Below are 20,562 nucleotides of genomic sequence, written 5' to 3'. Positions count from 1 at the left end.
GTTATTTTGATTTTATACGGGTTTATTCTTAATTGACGAATACATTCAAACCGGAATGACTTTTAAATTAGGAAGATGACGTGGCCTTAATTAGGAAGGTCTTTGACCAATACCGTGGTCGCTCATGTATCTGATTATGACCGTTTCTCTTCTTCCTTCTCTCTTTCCCCCTTCCTTGTTTTGATCAGAGAGAGAGTGAAACGAATTCGATCGGTTGAGTGAGTGAGTTACGACGACGAGGAAGGAGAAAGACGAAGAGGGTGATGGCTTCTTCAGAGACGCCGACGCAATCATACAGCGAGAAATGGTATTGGGACGATCGCTACACGAACGAATCTGAACCGTTCGATTGGTACCAGAAGTATCCATCATTAGCTCCTCTCATTAATCTCTATGTTCCTCACCGTAATCAACGAGTCCTCGTCGTTGGCTGTGGAAACTCAGGTATGACTCTTTGGATTTCTCAGTTTTGCATTTGTTTTTGCATTGGATCCGTTTTGATTTTTTTTTTTTTTTTAAAGTTTTTTTCTGGAATAATGCAGCGTTTAGCGAAGGGATGGTGGATGATGGATACGAAGATGTTGTCAGTATCGATATTTCCTCTGTTGTGATTGATACTATGCTTAAGAAATATTCTGATCGTCCTCAGCTCAAATGTACGTTTCTCTCTTTTTGGTTTTGATTTCTTCTGCTTAGTGCTTGCATTTTGGGGGCAGAGATCATATAAGTTTAGAGAAATATTTCATATTTCCTTTTAGTTTTGATGAATTTGTGTCTGCCTTGATTGCTTAATCACTAGATTGAGTATGAGCTTTTGTATTTTTCGATCATGTGAAAACAGATTTGAAGATGGATGTGCGTGATATGAAGGCATTTGAAGATGCTTCTTTTGATGCTGTTATTGATAAGGGTATGCTTCATACATGTTTAAATCCCATTACTAGCCGCAATGCATTTTTTGCGTTTTCATGTAATAAAAATTTTTGGACTTTGTGTGTGTGTGTGTGTGTGTGTGTGTTTTCAGGAACCTTAGACTCCATTTTGGTGAGTGAGCTGAGGTCTACTTTTTCTTTTTTACTTTATTCTATATCTCTAGAGGTTATGATTTTCTGACGAGAAGTCTTATAGTGTGGGAGCAATTCGAGGCAATACTCAACACAAATGCTTGAGGAAGTTTGGAGGTACTTTTATATTAACGATACATATGGCACAAAATGTTGAATGTTTTCTGTTTATTTATTCTGGCTTCTTCTTTCTTTATTATTTCTTTCTTGATCCTTTGCACCTATAATGAAAGCAGTTGATGAAAATCTATAGGGTCCTCAAGGATAAAGGAGTCTATATCTTGGTATATAAATCCTCATCTCCGGTTTTCATTATTATTATGTTTGTTTCTATGCACATTGTTGTTTAATTGGTTCTCTGCAGATTACATATGGAGCTCCAAATTACCGTCTTCGATTGCTTGACGAATCTTGCTCTTGGGCAACCAAACTCCATGTGATAGGTTAGCTGAGCAATGTGTATCTTGTAACATGCCCTTTTGTATCTATCTGTGGACAACAGTTCCTTGTCCTCTGCTAAACTAAGACTAGTTGTTTTTTTTTTTGTGCAGACAAAAGTTTAACCGATCAACCGTCTGATACCCCAAAATGGGAACTGACAAAACCTGTTCCTCTAGATGCTGAGGGAAGTTCAGTGGAATCTGCGATTGGCAAAAGCCCTGATGTTCATTACATCTATGTCTGTATTAAGGTGTGTGGTTGGTTTAATGCTCACTCCTGAAATGTTTTCTACAGCATTTTAGCTATGATGATGTTTTTTTTTCTGTCTCTGGATAACCATTTGCATATTCTGGCTTTATTTCATATGATTGACCCACACTCTCTTCCACATCTTTAAACTCGGTCTGAGATTCACCTATATTTGTTCTTATGAAAATTGTCTCAGGATGAGTCGTTGAAGATGGAGGCAGACGCACCATGAAGTCGTGGGAACCTTTTTTTTTTTTTTTCTAATATCTTGAGTTCATGATTACTCCGTAATTAGACGACTAAAACTTAAAATTTTATTGCCAATGGTAAATGTTGGTTTTCTTTACATCGAATCCACCGATATCGCATTCTCTTCCTCTATAGAAATGTCAACATACAACAACAGCATTGAAATTAATAACATTTATAAAATATCTTCGGTACAATATTTACTAAAGTTATATCTATCATCATTCTAAAATTCCTCCTCCAACCCTTTTGATGTCAGAAAAGTAAAGAAGAAAAAAACCCTCTAACCCTGAATGGGACAAAGTACACTCCCACTAAAAGATCAAGGAAGAGAGAAATGGAAAATCTGGCAAACCAACTCACTGCCGCCAAAGTGATACCGAGATTGCATTCTCTTCCTCTATAGAAAATTAGAAATGCATGTTAACATACAAATACAACAAAAGACCCAATAGCGAACCTACTCACAAAGTAGGGGGTGCAATTGACCTTAAATTTTTAAAATCTTTTTAGCCATGACAAAAAAATGAATTTTTAGCATATTTGTTTGATTTGTCTGTGTTTGACCCCCTTATTAAAAACTTTATTTTCTTCTTAAGGTTTTAGTTTACAGTTGTTTTATTCATGTAAATAATTTATAATATGTTTCTTTTAATTGAAGTATGAAATGATTCTGCATTATTTATTGTTGTGTATTTGCTTTACAGTTTTTTTTTATATATAAAATTTGCAGCAAATAATTTCATTAGACCTAGCTACTTGCATCTATGAGCATTTATGTGGTGTATTAATCAAATAAATAATTTAACTAAGGGATATTTAAAAGTATATTCAGATATAATTTTTAACAATGTGTATATATATACTATTATCACCATCATCATACTATCATCATGTAACTATCATCATCATCAACATTGTCATACTATCATCATCATCATCATACTTTCATAATCATATTAACATCACCATCATCATATCAACATATATATATATCATAGTCAACAGCATGATGTCATCATCACCATCTTATAATTTTATATTAAATATTAATTAATTTATATTGTAATTAATTATAATTTTTATATTAAATATTAATTAATTTATATTATAGTGGATCAACTCAATTATTCATCTAACTCATTTAACTAAATGGATTCATGGGTTGATCCATCCTAATTGTTAAATAAGTTGAGTCAACTCATAAACTCATTTAACTTTTAACTATGTGGATAATGAGTTTAGTTGGGTTGGGTTAACCATTTTGACACCCCTATATAATATATGTATATTGTAATTTTTAATTAGTTAAATGGGTAGTATGAACTTAGTGACATTATAGTAATATCTTCATTACAATGTCTATTAAGTTAAATATCATTATAATGAAATGGAGACTTAATATTAAAGCATAAGACATCAGTAAAGATATTCATTGAAATTGTTCACATTTTATTCTTAATGGAATTTTATGATAACACATTAAATTTAGATAGATAGTGTGTTGCATGCTTGTCAACCATACTATAAGGTTAAGAAGAAGATTACATTTGACTAAAATTTTTGCAACAATTGGTCTAGGCGATGTATATATTTTGCACAATATTTTGTTATTATAAACTAGGTAATTTAATTAACTGGTTTTGTTTTAATAATAAAAAAAAAAGAGTAAGAAACATTGAACTATTTTGGAAATTTACGTACGTCATCAACATTTTGCACCAGTTGATTACCACTCCCTTTATGTCGTCGATCTAATTAATTTTTTATAAGAGGGAAGTTTTGTTATACCACTTATGAAAAGGTTCTTTTCGATTTTTAGTCAACATATCATTGTAATGTACGGATAATAATTTTTGTGTGTATTAACATTAATATTTTATTTAATTAAATAATTATTTTACTATATATGTATATATTATATATTGATCAGGTCGATGTCGGTTAAAATAATTCGTATATCTCGTCTCGTCTAGCCAAAGTCGAGGGTGAGATCCGTGCGCGTTACTTTTTACAGCTCTGCCTTTCATATATGTTGTGTAAGCACAACTAGCGTTCGTATACATAAATAATTCGTCGTATTAAACAAAAAATAACATTATTCAGATAATTGATATACATCCATAGTTAAGATCCATATCCGTTAGCAAAATAAAAATCTATAATATATAAGAAGTGTGCGTGGGTCATTGCTAATTTTATAAACAGTGTTTTTTTTTTGTAAGTGTCATTGTAGCATAATGTGTTGACAAAACAAAGAGGAGGATAGTGTAAGAAATGTGGGTCATTGTTATGTAATTAAACCATAAACATTCTCATTTTCCTCCGATGTCATTCTCTCTCTGCCTTTCTGAATGAATTATTATTTCACAATCTTATTTACATGTTGTTTTCGAACTTGCCCATACACAGTGTATATTTCTAGACATTGAATAATATCGTAAATTAGAAGCCAACATTTGTATTTCCTTAGTGTGTTATATGTTATACAAACCAACTAAAACAATAAATAGAAATCACAAGAGAAAACATTTATATTTGATTTAAATAATTATTTTACTATATATGTATATAAAACTAATATTAGTGTATGAACTTAATAGTGTCGACTAACAGTAATAATAATCTAACCGAGAAACACTACAGGTCATTCGCAGCAAAAATATTAAATTACCTTGAATTAGAGATTGATGCTTGAAAGTTAAGAAACACTTCAATAATACAATTCTTTAGTACTCAAAAAACAATTTTCCGAAACTTGTTTATGTAGCCAAGAAAAATTTATATATAATAAACAAAGAGGTGTAAGAAATAGAGGTGTGAAATGTAAAGGTGTAAACATTAATAGATGTGAAACATGGAGGTACAACAAAGAGATTTAACACATAGAAGTGTGAAATTAAAAGGTGTAAAAATCAATGGATGTGATTTTTGAAACCAGGAGGTACAACAAAGAGATGTAAAGACTAAGATGTGTGATTTAAAATGTGTAAAAATTAATGGATGTGATTTTTGAAAGATGGGGGTGCGACGAAAAGACACAATTAATAATTTTAAACCGTTGGATTAAAACTGGAACTAATCTCACCTGTTGGATTAAAAGTTGACACAAAAAAGTGGGTTTGCTATTATATATAGATTTAGTTTTTCTTTTTAGCATGAAACAACATAATCTTACTAAGTTTATATATTTTTGGTTATGTAGTATATAGTTGACTTGGTTTGATAATTCGTTTTAAATGTTTAATGTTTAATGGTTGAGAAAATTGGAAATAAAGGATAAATGTTTAAAATTTGTCCAGTTATGCGTTCTATTAACAGAGAAAAAAACTATCTTTGACATAGATGTCTTACAGCAATGAGGGGCTTTCAATTTTGGCATCTATTCACCGTTCCTTTTCATTTCATTTTATGTAATGGATTTGCTAGATTTTCCCTTTTGCTGACTATCCCAATTACCAACAACTTTTTATGTCTAATTTTACGTTTAATGATTAAAAGACGATTTGGAAAATACAAATTTTACACAAAGGATCGACGACAAAAAGTGAAAGCAGTGAGAGATATATAATCGAGAGGTTTTTTTATAGAAATATAAACATACAATACAACAACAGGCCAATTGCAGCGACATCGATATGTTATTATATGCATTCTTATACACAACAATTCCAATTTAACACACAAAAGAAAATTAAAGTTACGTAAAAAACATCCCAAGAACGTAATTCCATCAAGCTACTGGAAGTGGGACTTGTTTGTGGTGAACGATCAAGCCATATAAAACACTCTACAATCTGATTTGCTTTGCCGTAGTTTCAGAACCTATGCGTTGTTCAGATTGCTGGACTAGGCTACATAGGTTTGACTCGTGCGATATATACTCTCAAGAACAAGCCAAGGAAGAGAAGCTTTGAGAAAATTTATTTACCGATATCTTGTACTGGAGCTCTGTCCTTGAGTTCTTGTACATGGGTGGTTATTGCTTGTTTTGCGATACTTTGCCAATTCGTTATTAGCATGAGAAAGAAGCTTCTGAGCGTTTTCCAGTCTCTTGGTATAATCAGTATCAGCAAGGTTAAATGACACTGTATCCTGTTCGATATAACGAAATTCAGAATCTTAGTATCAACCGTTGAGTTCTTCGCAATTATTCTTTGGTTTTGGTCACATGCGGTAAACAATGGCAGCTCGTTATACGTACCTTTATTGTCTGTGGAGCGCGATGATTACTGGCCCGTGCATCGTGGATTGTTCGATCAAGTTCAGCTAACTTCTTCAGCAAATTGCTCTTGTCATTCTGCAAACGGAAGATAGAAAGAATCAGTTAATTAAGGAAACACACATACAATAAATAGAGCTGGTGGTGAGAGAGTATAGGTAGAAGAAACTCCTGCTTACTTTGAGCATTTCGTTTTGCATAGAAAGCAACTGCACTCGCTCTTGTAGTTGGTCCAAAGATATCTGTGTCGCAAGAACATCTGTATCTTTCTTGTTCAACTCTGACATGCAACTGTCCACAAAAGCAGGAACATCCGAGAGAAAATAAGCACTTTGGTTCGTAATATAATAGTTCTAGTATCAGTAGAATAGGCCTAACCTTTTTCTTTCCTTAACAAGAGAATCAATATTTCTCTTCAGGTTGATGATTTCTTGCTCCTGAAATTGAAAAAGAATAAGAAGTATCAATAACAAAACTCAAAACCAATTAATGTAAGTAGATGCCATAAAGCATATAGCATCATCACCTTGGAGAAGATCTTTTCAGCCTGTTGCTGAGCCTCTTCAACCACTCTTTGGAGATGGTGCTGGTCAATCAAGTCCTGAAACATCCCAACAGAGAAACCAAAACATTTAGAAAAAGTGCATATGAAGTCTTTTGAAGATGGCATATAATCTGATATACTTACAGCATAGCTGGTTATGTCCATTTTCACACCAAGTAAATCCCGAATAACATCATGAGTCATGCTATCGGCTGCAGCTATCCTCGTGTTCAATGTGCAAACCTGTTCCAGCAAGAAAATATTCACTGAGTCTCTTTAAACCGAATCAAGGTGAATAGAAACTAATCTGCTGACAACACGTTCATTTAAAAATCTGTGAGCACTCCAGATGAAAAGAACAATCAAATGAAGGTAGCCTGAACCTCTTTCTGTTTAACAGCTAGCAATGACTCCAATTCTTCAGCACGAACCCTTGCCATGGCCAATTCCTGATCCTTCTCCAGTTTCATCTGTTGTACCATCCCAACTATACATCTAAATGGTGAACTTGAACCTCTACTCTTTATAGAGCTTTTATCAGTTTTATGTGATATGGTCTCAGCAGCTGACGAACTTGAGTCCTCTAGTTTGAAGTCTCGAATCATGACCTCCAAAGTCTTATACTGTTGAGATTAGAAACAAAGAAACTAGATGAGCTACAAATTAAGGAAAATAACCCTTCCAAGTTCTTATCGAAAAATACGCCGTTGTTATCAAATTTTGCCTCCTTCAGATCATCACAATAGAAATCAGAAATAATTACAATTCTTGACTTGATTTTCTTTTAAATCATGACATGATGTTTAGCAAGAACGCCAACAGAGACACAAATATGCGCAAAAAGTGTAGCATGGAAACAGCTACTCTGCTGGTACTAGATTATTTAACAATCAAAGTGTCGAGTACTGCTAAAGTCTACAAATCTAATACCTTCTCTTGGTAAGCAGATGCTTGGGCCTCAGAATGCAGTAAAATCTCGGAGATATACTCTTTTAGCTGTTTAATCTGTAAGTGAGGAAAGACAAGGTTGAAGTAAATAAACAAACAATAATCATTTTCGCAAATATCAGAAATTAAGCCAAGCATTCCAATAATATAACACACCTCTTTGGTTTTCTCTGCTACTTCCTTCTGAATGACTTGTATCTGACTCTGCTCTGTCGACCTATAATACATTTATTTTTACCAAATTTAGTCTTCGCCGAGAAAGAATTACAAGAGAAACTAATATCTTGAGTAGGATTAGGTTTGGCTGACCTTATGTGGCTCTTATATTCCTCTGTGCTTTCATTGGTTGTTACCACACCAGTGAAGTTTTCAAATCGAAACAATCTCTGTCTGAGAGCTTGCAGCTCTGTCTCTAACAAATCTTGGGTGGTACGGTGCCTTTTAACTTCCTCATCCATATCATACACCTGGAAGCCAAAATAGCTCACATATAAGTATGTATAAGAGTTCATGCAATACCTTTAAGATATAGAGAATGACAAACAAAGAAAACTAACCCGTTTTTCTAATATATTTATCGTACGCTCAAGTTCTTCAACAGAAATTTCTAGAATCTTGACCTCCTCTTCCTTTTGTTCAGCATATATTTTACTTGCTTCAGATTCCTACACAAGAAGTTTTAATTCTTGTTAACCCTTCATTTTTGCTAAGGATCAAATGATTCATCTAGAAACAAAAGGCTCCAAGTTACATACCTGACGAGCCTCTACCGCAATTGCTTCTTTTTCATCAGCTATAGCGTAGGCCAACTCAAGCTTATTATTTAACGAACATATTTCCTCAACAAGCTGATCTTTCTCATCACTGGTCTTTTCCAAATTTGCTTCAATGGACTTGACCGCAGAAAGCAATTGCTTCTCTGCTGTAGTAGTCAGGTGAAGTATTTCTTTTTCCAACCTTTTGACAAGATCCTTTTGTTCGTCCATTCCCTCCTCAGCTGCAACCTTTTCCGTACAGAGATCACTAACGAGGACCCTTAACTCATCATTCTGCTCGGCAAGAAATTGTATCCTCTCTTTGGCCTGCTCTAGTTCTGACTTTGACGTGAACAAAGCCGTTTTTAAGTCAATGGAGCAATTTTCAAGATTCTCGTTACGAACAAAAAGATCATGAACTTGACTTGCTTTCAGCTCCAGCTCTAGCTGTACTTTGCATAATGCGTCAAACAGCTCATCCATTTCATTCTTGATATCTCTTTTATTTGATGCTGATTCCTGAAGTAGCTTCAAATCAAAAAGCAAGCCTTCACATAAAGCTTCTTTTCTCTCAAGCTCCTTTTTCAGACACAAGTTCTCATATAATAGGCTCTCATGTGACTGAACAACTTCATCATTTTCTAAACCTTTGACGATCTCTGCTCTGTTTTGCTTTCCCGTGACTTCATCTTCAGCATTATACCCAATGGCATTAATTTTCACTGACTGTTGGTTTCCTTGGCCTGAAAGGTGGGGAGTGATAACCTGTTTTCTTTGATCCAATATTTGATCGATCAGTTTCCCAATGTGGCATTGGTATGTTGCATACATGGTGAACTCTCTCTCCATGGTTTCAGAAACAGTCTGTTCAAGCGATGGTCTTGAGTTGGAAATCAATTGGAGAAGCTCTTTTCCAGCTAATAGGGCATCGGAAAACAAAGCCTCTAATGTTTCTTCTACTCCTCTTTTCGTTTCCAGAAAATATTCTTCAAGCAAAGACACTGAATTTTCCATGTCCGCCAAAGTGGAGTGTGTTTGATTTAGCAAGATTTGATTTTCTTCTTCACATGCGGATAGTGTAGACTTTACCTGTTCAAGATCATACATCAGATTTTTTTCCTTAACTATTAGCTCTCCATGGGTTTGAAGCCACATTTCAGTAACATGATTTGATTTTCCATTGGCCTTTACTAATTCACATAGTGTGAGATCAGCTTCTTTCATGGTAGCATTGACTTCCTCAAATCGATCGAAGAAACTTCTAACAGGATCCATTCTCTGCATAAGACCCATAAATGCCTCGGAAGAAAGCTGCATAGATATAAGTTCAGAGGTTTACTTTGTCATTGACATGTAACCAATTTCTTTATATATCTTCACAAAATGAAACGATGCTAACAAAAGCTTACCGGGTTACTGCTTTTGCATTCCGTTTCTGCTTTCCCCATCATAATAGTCAATGGCTTTTCTACTGACTGCCTCCCCTCTGCATAAAACAAAATTTTAAGCTTCTTTCTCTACAAGTCTACATATAAAATAAAACTGGTGGTCTAGTCATTCAAGATTACTCATTTCTTAAATGTAAAAAGGTGAATAAGCGAAATCAAGCAAAAGTATACCTCCACAGCAAACACTATGAGCAGAACCACTCTTAGCAATCAAAGCTGCTGATGTAGTCGTGTTATTACTATCTTGAGCGTCAGATCCAGAACTTGAAACTCCTTGACAGTTTACGTTCAGTGCACAATCATGTTGCCATTTACAGTTTGAAAAGTCAGAGCTTGATGTTGAAAGCTCATCACCCTTTGGATATGGATATGTTGCAGCACTTAGATATCCATCCTTTGACAAACTAATATCAGCATTCCCTTCCGCACCAGGAGAAGCAGAGATTAATGTACCACAATCTTTTACTGATTGATCTTGTACTAATTCCAACATTTGGTGTTGATTTCTAGAATCAGAAAGCCATTTTGTGACAGCAAAAGCAGCTTCGGCATGTCGATCTGTTTTCAGAATAGAATACTGCTTTGCTTTCAAGTCGCTCTCAAGCGTGTCTACCTCATTGCTCTTCCTGTCTATTTCATTATTCAAGTGGAAAGCCTCTTCAGTGGTTGCAGAATTGCCACCTAGTTGAAATTCGTTGAGAGCAATTGTTGCGCCCTTTAAGGAATTCAGCTTCAAATTCATCTCGGCTACTAATGTCCGTGCATCTTCCAAGCTTTTCTGTAGAAGTAAAATTGTTTCTTCTTTTTTTATACAACTTTTTGCAGCCTTCTCAACATAATCACCTATCCACGCATTCACTTGTGGAAACGAACAGATTATACTTTCAATCTGTGTAGAGGCATTTTTTATGGATTTAGACCCATCGACGATGAAATTTGTTAGTTCTAAGGTAGCCTTTTCCCAGTCTTGGTTAAGTGCTCTTGTTTCTGCCTCTCTTGCAGTTATAGTATCTTTCATCGACTGGTTTTCCTCGGTCAAGTTACAGATTCTACTTTGAAATTCAGACTGGAGAGCAGTCACCTCTTCCTGCAACTCAAGAATGGTTCTGGCAGTTTCTGTCTCGACTTGCTCACGGACTACTTCAATGTCTTCTTGTTGAGATAATTGCGACTTATACTCTTTTTCATATTGAAAATTGAGTGTTCTGGCTTCCTCGAGGTCCTTCATTAATTTTCCTAACTTGAACTGCAGGATTGACCGGTCTATCCCTTCATCTGTCTTCACTAGTGCATATCTATTATTTACAATGCCACCTAACGCCGTGTCATAACCTTCTATGCTAGGTACAACTTCTCTTTCCATACTACTTCTGTTGGTTAGCATATTCATGGATCTATCATTCTCCTCTAGCACCTCATGCGGTTCATTTAGAAGCCTAACACTGTTGCCATCAGGATTACCAATGTTGCTGCAGTTTTTACTCTCTGAAATAGCCACCTCCTCTTGGGTTTCACTTATAGTTGGCATGGTTTCTGCCTGTTTCAATGGAAAGAAAGGGCGTTAAACGATCTTCCCTATAAAGCAATTTTAAGTATGCAAACCAATTTTTAATATATGTAAGTAAAACTATTCAGACTATGATTCTTATGGTACAGATATTCAATCAACAAACCTGTTTATGAGCTTGATTAACCGGCTCAACTCCTCTGGTGGAAGACGCAACCTGCAATAGGTACAACAAAGATAAACCACCAGCAAAGAAAAATATATAACAGTCATCTCACTGTCACTCTGAATTCTTACAAAGTTGGATTGTATTTGATCGAAATTCAAGTATCTTCCAAGTCCTGCTTGTACTTCATCTAGTTCTCTGCATTGATTAGCAACACCAAAACATAAGAAACAGTACCATAGCAGGCTTCTTTTCCAATTTAATCAAACTTGAATAATGAAAAAGTTTCAGGTTCAACGTTAGAATATTAACAAACACAAGCCATAGCAGAATTAGGGTACAACAGGGTTATGGACGTATGTTGAAACACTCCAAGAATAGGATGATACTTTTAGATAATTATGCAACAGAGAACTCAAAAGTTATTTCATTCTACATCCCACCACATAACAGAAAAATGCAACAGGGTAAATAATTTTCCATGCGATATCAAACCTTCACAAAAGATAATTAAAATTCATATAATTTTTTATATTACCTGATCAAATTAGAGTTCATGTTTCTGCAGTCTTCAAATTCCTTCTCCATTTCGTTCTCCTACAGCGTTATCAAAGTTCACGCATAAGAAACCAGCAACAACAGTTTCCAAGAAATAAAAATAATAAATAGTATATTTTCCCCAAACCTTCATTGCGTGTTTAGAAAAGGACTCATCTTTTGCTTCAAGAACATCAAGAAGCTGCATGAGAAGTGAAAAAAGTTCAGCTTGATTTATTGCGTAAAGTCCATTTGGTAAAGGCATTCTCAAACCTGGTCACGTAGTCCTGTCACCTCAGCAAGCAATGCCTCTCGTTCCCCATGCTCATAAAATTGCTGATATCTGTAAAGAAACTAAAAATCAGGGTATAGAACGTTTCAAAATAAGAAAGACTCTTCCAACAGTTAATAGGTGATTTACCGTTGTAGCTGCTCCCGGAGCTTGGTGTTCTCCAAGGCTGAACGTGTCAACTCTGGATTCTTGTCAATGCTATCGAGAAAAAGCTTGATCTCTCCTTTTAGAGTTTTATTTTCTTCAATGAGACACTCTTTTGTCATCAATGAACCAGACGTACAGAATTCCATCTCGCCAACATTTACTTCCCTAAGATTAAGCATTATTTTAATGCGCTTGGCATCTTCTTCCATGTCTCTAACCTGTAATGAAGGGTCAAAATATAATATGAACTAAAATGTAACCTATTTCGTTTGCATCATGAGATGTCTCTGTCTAGGATATATCCTTTCAAAATACGAAATTGAACTGTCTGTGTAACAAACTAACCAAGCAGTCTATACGCTCAATCTGAGCCTCGGACTTCTGAAGGGCAGATTCAGCAATCTTTTCCCTTCTGAGAGCACCAATTAAATTATCTTTCATATTTTTCACCTGTTATACAGTTATCAAGCCAGTTCAATATCATAGTCGCAAGATATCCACAAATTTGTTGCAAAAATACCTTCTTTCTCAGTGAATTGTGCACCTGACAGTGACACTTGTCTTGTCTTGTTTCTCCTGCTACTTTAGATGTAACAGAGTATCTGGATTCTTCATGAGAAGATATGCAGTCTGAAAGAGCCCCCCTAGAGTCATGGTTCTTCACAAGGGAAGACAGTTGGACCTGTTTGAATAAATGAAAAGGTTTTGATATGACCTCACATACGCATGAGACGTAGGAAAGTTTGCTGTTTGATGCAATTTGTCAATAATTGATACCTTTAACTTTCTTATTTCCTGTTGGAGTGCTGTAACATCCCCCGAGGCATCTTCATTGACTTTAGCCTGGAAAATCAGAGTGAAGCAGCCTTACATCAGGTAAAACTTTCATAGAAGAGATCGTAATCAATGAACAATTCTAACTACATTATTCTGGATTAGTTTTGCCCGTTGCGCGAACTTCAGCGTGCTGAGGGTTTCGTTTGTAGAGCTGCAATAAGACAATAACAATTAGAAATACAAAAGACAATGTAAACCCTTAAAAAAAGAATGGCTATTGGTACAAACCAAAGAGATGGGCTGACATTAGCTATTATCATTGTTTTGGAGTTACCCCCTAGAGAATCCTGAAACCATATCTGTAAGTAAGTCCCCATGCAATTGCAACAGAAAAAAGAAATGAAGGTTCTAGTACTCTAATAGTCATACCTGCAGTAAAAAGGTAAGTCGAGAATCTCTATAAGGAACATGTCTATGCTTCCCATGTGCCAAATCGACCAGAGACATTATCACTAAGCTAAATTGATAGATGAATGGAAAAGTGTTAGTAGCTACAAAGATCGTTAAAGGTGTAAGAAATTGTTGGCATCTTATCTTGTAATAAGTTTGTCTAAAAGTTCATAATCATTTTTAAGTTCCCAAAGACCTCAAAGCTATTAAATTATTGCCATTCTTTCTTGCTTTGCATATTTTTAGTTTCTTCACAAATTTTCTCCATCAAACATACACATATTATTGTGACCTTAGAGTTGAGACGCTTGGCAATGTACAACAGAAAACAGTTCATGAAAATAAAAAGCAGAGGGCAGACACTACACGTAAACAGGTGTTTGTTAGGATTACCCCAAAGTGGATAAGGATTTGTTAATGTTTGCTGCTTCTTTTAGGCGATCCCCTTCTGCACCTGAGCTTTTCTGCCTGTATATATATCAAAAATAATTTCAACAGTCAAAGATGCAAAAGTAAACACAGTAAAAAGTACAAGTTACCTTTCAGAACCAGCCAGATCGACCAAGTTTAGTCTGGCAAATCTTGAATGAGTTAGAGAATCCCTCTCCCAGAGGCTCTCGATTGTACACGTGAAAACGCTGTGGGATCTGCTGCTCTCACTGTTCATACGGGTTGCAGCAATCTTCCGGTTAGTTGCTCCCTGAGCATAAGGAAAACATATCAAGTTAAAAACTTGAACACTTAAACTCTCTCTTAACAGAATGCTTGGGTATGGAGATCTTGCCTGTAGTAGAAGCTTTAGAACGTCATTAACAGTTCTTACATTATGTTCTACAAGATTTTCAACATATACTCCTTTTCCCAAGTCTTCTCTGAGCTAAAATATGGAATTCAAGGTTATGACCTATCCCAAAACAAAAAGCCACCAGACTGCTATGTAATAACCAAGTGTAGGAGGAAAATAATTGAATTACTTGCAAATTGGTTGACGATGGTTCCAAGAGGTCGGTTATCTGCTCGTTATATATCTCAAGAAAAGAACATTTGCAACTAAATTTCAAGTTTTCATCTCTCCTTTCCTCTTCTTCCTGTTATAAAAGACCTTTTTAGTACTGAAATATATATCGGCTTGAAGTGATTCGTCGAGAGGAAATTAGGCAAATACCATTTTAATTCTTGAGAACAGATACTCAAAAATACGTGCCGTAACTCCGCAGTCTTCACCGAGGCTTCCCTCTGCCTCAGATATCTCTCCCATCATAGTATACGTCTTGCCACTACCAGTCTACATGAGAGGAAGGTAAGTTTCTTAATTTTGCACCATGGAAATTCTAACAAGCACAAACATGAAACATATCATCATTTATGATCTCACCTGACCGTAGGCGAACACACAGCTATTGTAACCAGACAAGCAATTCTCCACCATGGGCAGTCCAGCAACGTGAAATAGCTTTTCCTGAAAATCAACAGAACACGCATCCATATAGGTAAATACATCACATACAAAAAAGCCTCTGAAGCTAGCTATAGTGTTCACTTTCAAGTGGAACTACATGAATTTGAAATGAAGCTTACCTGAGATATTGCCTCACTGGCAACATGGTCAAAGGTGAATCTGGTCTCTGGATGGCCTAACCAGAGCAATGTTTGTGAACTCTCCTGTTTTAAACACCTACCATGTCCTTGACTAGCCCTTTCCATTGTACTTAATGGCCTCAGCCTTATCAAAACCTACACCATATAAAAGACCCCTAAATTAGTAGGTTCCTGAAAAAAAGAAAAAAGAAATTGATCAAGAATCTCCTAAACAATGAACCAACCTGCACATTATGCTCTTTCCAAAACGAATGATCTTCATTAAGCTCAAAATGTGGAGTTGTTTCCACAAAGCTAACAGACTCAGCCATAGAAATCCCCCTTGGAATTGGAATCCTCGCAAACGAGCTAGTTCCTCTTCCACCAAAAGACTGAACAACTCGTGCGCCCGTAGCACAACCCCCACCAAGAGAAACCCTAGCACCGTTCCTAGTGGGAGTACTCTGAGCAGAGTTAGGCTCCGACCTAGATTTCCCATTACGGCCAACAATTTTAGGGTTCGAATCATGTATACTACTCGCATTCCCAGCTCTACCTTCCAAAACATCGAATCTCTTCTCCGGACCCAGTGCTCGTTGATGCTGCGTTCTCGTGCTTTCCAATTTCTGAACCAAATCGAATTCGGGTAGATGATTCGCCTTCTGAAGCTGATTCGGATCTGGTATCGAATTAAGAGGAGCTCGTGACGGCGAAAACAGAGACAAGTTCGCGAACTCGTTCTCTTCCGATTCCGGCATCTCGATTCTGGGAACGTTTCGAGACATGGTAGATCGAGGCACTAGCTTCTGCTCTCTTTCAGCATGCGGAAAGATTTAAGAAGACGATTCAAACTTCACACTCTGGAACAAAGGAGCAACTTGTTCAGAAACTTTGAGGACGAATTAATTAATGTTAACTAATCCAGCGATTTTTTTGAAGTTTCGAGAGCTGTTTGAATCCCTTCCAAGCTCTCCCTCAGGGTCCGAATGGTGACCGCGGTTTTGGTTGTATGGGAAAAGCGGTTTTGAAGTGCGGTATGGTTCAACTGCGGTACATGCGGTTTGCGGGACAAGTGCGGTTTCTATAAAATAAGCGGTATAGAATGATATTTGATTGGTGAAAAAACTATTTGCGGTTCAGTATTAATTGTGTGAATGGTAAAAAAAGGAAAAGCGGTGCGGATTATATATATTATAAATAAATTTATTAATAATTAGTATTCATAAGTTATTAACATTTTGGTTCTTTATTTTTTATTTATAATTTAAATATATCATTTATGAACTTTAAATATGAAATTTTATTAAAATTAAAATTTAATCATGTATATGTTTATTCAATGTTAAAAACAATAACAAATTCAATCATAACAAATATTACACAATAAAAATAACTAGTATGGATTATATTTTTTTCAAATCTAGTTGTTAATATATTAATTTTTTATTAAAAACATTTCATTGTCAAAAAATGTAAAAAAAAAAAGCATTAAGAGTGAGAATAATTCTTTTTTATAACATTTTTAAACAAAAATTACTACATTGTCACATATTTTTCAATGTTTTATCTAATAATATTAACAAAAATTATATTATAGATTTGATATTATTTTTTCTACAAATATATTATCTAGCCTACCTTTCTTTTCTCTCTAGATAATATATTTGTGGAAAAAATAATATCAAATCTATAATATATTTTAATTAAAAAAAATATGTAACTGTTGCGTATTTGAGCAGAAACCGCTGGTTAAAGACAGCTACATTTTAAAAAAGCGGTTCACAGCATTTTTCTCCTTTCAAAACCGCAAACTTCACTTTTTGCTTTTTCTGTAAAACCACATATTTGTTAAATAAAAGTGTTGAGTGGTGACAAAGTGCGTTTTTCAAAAAAAACAAAAATGAAATCCGCAAAAAACTGGTTTCCAATCACACCCTCAGTCTCAGATTTGAATTGGGGGGAGTGGATTTTCAAAATTAGAAACTTTAATTTTTCTGACGAACCCTTCTACTTCTTCGATTATACGAATATACCCTCTCATTATCTCCGTTTTCAAATTTGATGTTTATTACTTTAAAATTAATTATCTAGAATAAACTAATCGTCCCTCTCTAGCAGACTATCAGTAGTAGGTCAACTTTTCCATCATTCCTTTGCATAATTAAGAGGATATGCAACGGTAAGAAACTCTTAAAGTTTCTCAAAATTTTAATATTTTACTACATATTCCCTCTTTTTAAAAATATAAGATGTTTTGAGTAAAACACGCAGATTAAAAAATGATCACTTTAAAAAAGTTTAACTAATCACAAACAAGTCTGCATAATATAAAATATTAAACTAATCTAAAAGTTACATAAAAACTTGAAAACATCATATATTATGAAACAAAAAAACTTCTCTAAACATCCTATATTATGAAATGGAGGGAGTATTTTTTTGCATAATTTTATTTTATTTTTTAGAACTCAAAACAAATTACAAATTGACATGTGGAAAATTAGTCTCTCAAGAGTTTTTCAAGAATCTCTCAAGAGGTTTACAAGAGTTTTTCAAAAATTAATATTTTATTACTTTTACTTTCCATTGTTTTTCAAAAATTAATCTTATTATTTTTACTTTCTGTTATTCAAAAAAAGTAATAAAATTAATAAGCTCTCCAGATTGATCAAGCGATGTACGTTTTCGAAGTTATAGTTAATAATAAATAATAACACTCTTTGTCTTTTAATCCACTTTCTTTCTTTTACATACAACAAATTGTTCATCGATTTATATTCATGGTACTAATTCTTTCGCTATAACATTATCTCTTTTTTGCATGTTATATTGCAATGGGAGATGTCATCTCGATGGAGAACACCGTACTAAACCGGTAAATACTTGATGGTTGTTCTCGATGGAGAACACCGTATTAAACCGGTAAATAATTTTTATGCTTGTTTGGCTTCCATTGAATTGGTTTTGTCAAGACCCGTTATGCTTGTTGGATTGTCTTCTATATTACCTACCCAATTTTATTTTTTATTATAACTATTAACTATTACCAACATTTTATACAAAAATATATTTTTAATGAACTAACAAAATACTAATATGAGAATATAAAAAAAAAAGATGTTATAACATATGAGAGTCTATTTTAATTTATTTGTTATAGAAACTTATTCGTAAAAGTATTTTATTTATTTTTTGCTTAAATTTTACATATGTTTTGCTTATTTTTGTCTGTTAATTTACTTTTTTAAAAAATATTTTTTTTTATTAAAGAATTTTTTAAAAAATATATAAGATGCAAAATCTTAACGGTAAAATTAGTTGGAAAATATTCAAGATAACGATCAAATTATGTATATATACATATATGATTCTCTCATAATCACAAATATATATATATATATATATATATATACAACGAAAAATATACTGTGAACGCATCCTGTGAGCAACCATCTAGTTTGAGCAACCATCCATGCGTTGTTAATTAAAGAACTAGAAAAGATGAGAAAATTTATTACGACCTGCTAACTGTAATAAAAGTCTTTAATCTCTTTATATGAAAGGTCAAATTTTTTTTTTTTAAAATCAAGACTTAGTCGTTAATCTGACGTTTGAAGTCAATAGCCATGATCATACTGATCAATTCTAAACCTTTTGGCGTTTTACTAAATTTTGAAGTCAATTAATAAAATATGCTTTGTTAATGCGAATAATATGTCGTTTACCATAATTAATGCAAATTATTTTCGAACTACGTAATATCTTTCAGCTGATATTATTAAAAAAATGAAATGAAATGAAAGATGAATTTTATCAAAAAATAGTCCATATATTAAGAAAATGAAATTTAACATATGAATATACTCCCTCTGTATCAGAATACTTGATTTTTTAAGATTTTCACTAGGATTAAGAAAATAATTAATGTCATCCAAACAATACAAATGATTAACCCAAAACAATAAATGATGTATATAACCGTGTGCTTTTTTTTTTATGCTTAGAACAAATGGATTGATTTAATAGTTTATTTATAGTAAAAGCAAAATCATTAAATAGTTAGTTGATTTTGAAAATAAGAATGCATTAAATACTCTAGAAAATCAAGTATTCTGATACAAGAAAAAATCCTAGAACATCAAGTATTTTGATACAGAGGGAGTATCACAGAATGGAATAAACAAAATACATGAACATGATCAAGAGAATCGTTGTATGATTTATGTTGGTAGAAGTAAAGCCACCTTGATTAGTCATACCTCCACCTGAATTAGAACAAAAAAATACAATGTAATGTCTCAAAATCTAACATATTAAAAGAATCTAACAAACCATTTCAATATAACCAACGATTACTGCAGCCTAAACTACATATAAAAAAATGTACAACTATTTAATATTTGTCAGAATTATACAGACTAATTTTTAGTTGATAAAAAATATATGAACTATTTTTTTTTTCAATTTATTTTGTTTCCGTTAACGCCCTAACCTCAAACCGAAGGCATCCGTGGCAAAGAAAGCATCTGAGGTGTTACTATTTTTCGCAAACACAGTGCTTAGGCCATCTTTATTGCTACAACACATATTGTGTTCTTAAAAATTTTAAAATAATAAAAATGTTGAATAGTGGGTATAACTGTTCTTAATAATTGAAAATTATTCTTATATAAGAACTGTTGAATGTGTGTTCTTAAGTATAGACTATTATTTAATTATTTTAGTTTTTCTAAGATCATTACAACTGATCTACCTTTAAAGATGCCCTTAGACTATGTACATTGGTTTAAGTATTCAACACCTTACTTTTTACTCCACATCATCATTTTTTCTTCCATCTCACTTTCTCTTTTTTCCACATAATAATTCAACACCCTCTCAATTTTTTTTTCTTACAATAGTTCTGTTTAACTAAATTCAACACCTTACCCTACTTTTTTTATTTTATATTTTATCTTCTTTTATGTTTATGTTTTTGATTAATTAATAACATTTATTGATTAAAATTAAACAATAGTTTATTAAAGGATAATTAGAAGAATTCTAGTAAAAAGATGGATTTTTTTTATTGTCCAAATTAAATGAAACAAGTCTCTATTTATAAAGCACAAAAAATGATAAATTTTGATATAAACTATACTAAAAAATAAAATAATTTATTATAATTTAGTTGATGTAAAATAGTTAG

The 20,562-nt window shown here is 33.7% G+C and overlaps 3 protein-coding genes across 6 annotated transcripts in view; 1 reads left to right on the top strand and 2 right to left on the bottom strand.

Moving 5' to 3' along the window:
* On the top strand, positions 166-2,107 carry LOC104746084 (methyltransferase-like protein 13). 3 transcript variants are annotated; one of them, XM_010467485.2, is made up of 9 exons: positions 166-444; positions 522-656; positions 842-910; positions 1,025-1,044; positions 1,129-1,181; positions 1,318-1,348; positions 1,429-1,507; positions 1,616-1,762; positions 1,951-2,107. In XM_010467485.2, exons 1-9 carry the CDS (start codon positions 264-266, stop codon positions 1,953-1,955), a joined length of 720 nt encoding a protein of 239 aa, XP_010465787.1. In that variant the 5' UTR covers positions 166-263; the 3' UTR covers positions 1,956-2,107. The 3 variants fall into 3 exon arrangements, with proteins under 3 accessions (XP_010465787.1, XP_010465786.1, XP_010465784.1); XM_010467484.2 differs by having other exon boundaries at positions 167-444; positions 543-656; positions 1,616-1,755; XM_010467482.2 differs by having other exon boundaries at positions 167-444; positions 1,616-1,755.
* Positions 5,568-16,353, bottom strand: LOC104746081 (kinesin-like protein KIN-12C). Of its 2 annotated transcripts, none has more exons than XM_010467478.2 (34): positions 15,620-16,353; positions 15,375-15,530; positions 15,172-15,255; positions 14,962-15,081; positions 14,771-14,884; positions 14,581-14,673; positions 14,336-14,496; positions 14,190-14,264; positions 13,776-13,863; positions 13,635-13,693; positions 13,494-13,557; positions 13,347-13,412; positions 13,090-13,251; positions 12,915-13,019; positions 12,552-12,787; positions 12,404-12,473; positions 12,279-12,332; positions 12,132-12,190; positions 11,725-11,791; positions 11,594-11,644; positions 10,092-11,457; positions 9,882-9,958; positions 8,473-9,783; positions 8,275-8,382; positions 8,027-8,184; positions 7,874-7,934; positions 7,700-7,774; positions 7,153-7,392; positions 6,914-7,012; positions 6,752-6,826; positions 6,604-6,662; positions 6,405-6,516; positions 6,208-6,303; positions 5,568-6,098 (listed from the first exon to the last, which is right to left on the bottom strand). In XM_010467478.2, exons 1-34 carry the CDS (start codon positions 16,157-16,159, stop codon positions 5,931-5,933), a joined length of 6,429 nt encoding a protein of 2,142 aa, XP_010465780.1. In that variant the 5' UTR covers positions 16,160-16,353; the 3' UTR covers positions 5,568-5,930. The 2 variants fall into 2 exon arrangements, with proteins under 2 accessions (XP_010465780.1, XP_010465781.1); XM_010467479.2 differs by having other exon boundaries at positions 5,931-6,098; positions 13,114-13,251.
* LOC104746080 overlaps positions 19,539-20,562 on the bottom strand; it is a 7,426-nt gene continuing 6,402 nt past the window's right edge. Inside the window, exon 3 of the mRNA XM_019236917.1 lies at positions 19,539-19,639. Coding sequence (XP_019092462.1) covers positions 19,539-19,639 — 101 coding nt within the window. The remainder of the gene's footprint in view (positions 19,640-20,562) is intronic.

Source organism: Camelina sativa, chromosome 15 (assembly GCF_000633955.1).
Source record: "Camelina sativa cultivar DH55 chromosome 15, Cs, whole genome shotgun sequence".
NCBI classification, from domain to species: Eukaryota; Viridiplantae; Streptophyta; class Magnoliopsida; order Brassicales; family Brassicaceae; genus Camelina; species Camelina sativa.
The sequence above is the reverse complement of the archived record's forward strand: the minus strand, read 5'-3'. Positions and strand labels throughout refer to the sequence as shown.

Bases quoted from the DNA above. Each gene is read 5' to 3' on its own strand.
- LOC104746084 (XM_010467482.2), top strand. From the start codon at position 264: ATGGCTTCTTCAGAGACGCCGACGCAATCATACAGCGAGAAATGGTAT. The intron at 1,045-1,128 runs GTGAGTGAGCTG...GAAGTCTTATAG, and splicing joins GAACCTTAGACTCCATTTTG to TGTGGGAGCAATTCGAGGCA. The intron at 1,182-1,317 runs GTACTTTTATAT...GAAAATCTATAG, and splicing joins ATGCTTGAGGAAGTTTGGAG to GGTCCTCAAGGATAAAGGAG.
- LOC104746081 (XM_010467478.2), bottom strand. From the start codon at position 16,159: ATGTCTCGAAACGTTCCCAGAATCGAGATGCCGGAATCGGAAGAGAAC. The intron at 15,082-15,171 runs GTGAGATCATAA...CCTCTCATGTAG, and splicing joins GTGTGTTCGCCTACGGTCAG to ACTGGTAGTGGCAAGACGTA. The intron at 6,827-6,913 runs GTAAGTATATCA...GGGATGTTTCAG, and splicing joins TGGACATAACCAGCTATGCT to GACTTGATTGACCAGCACCA.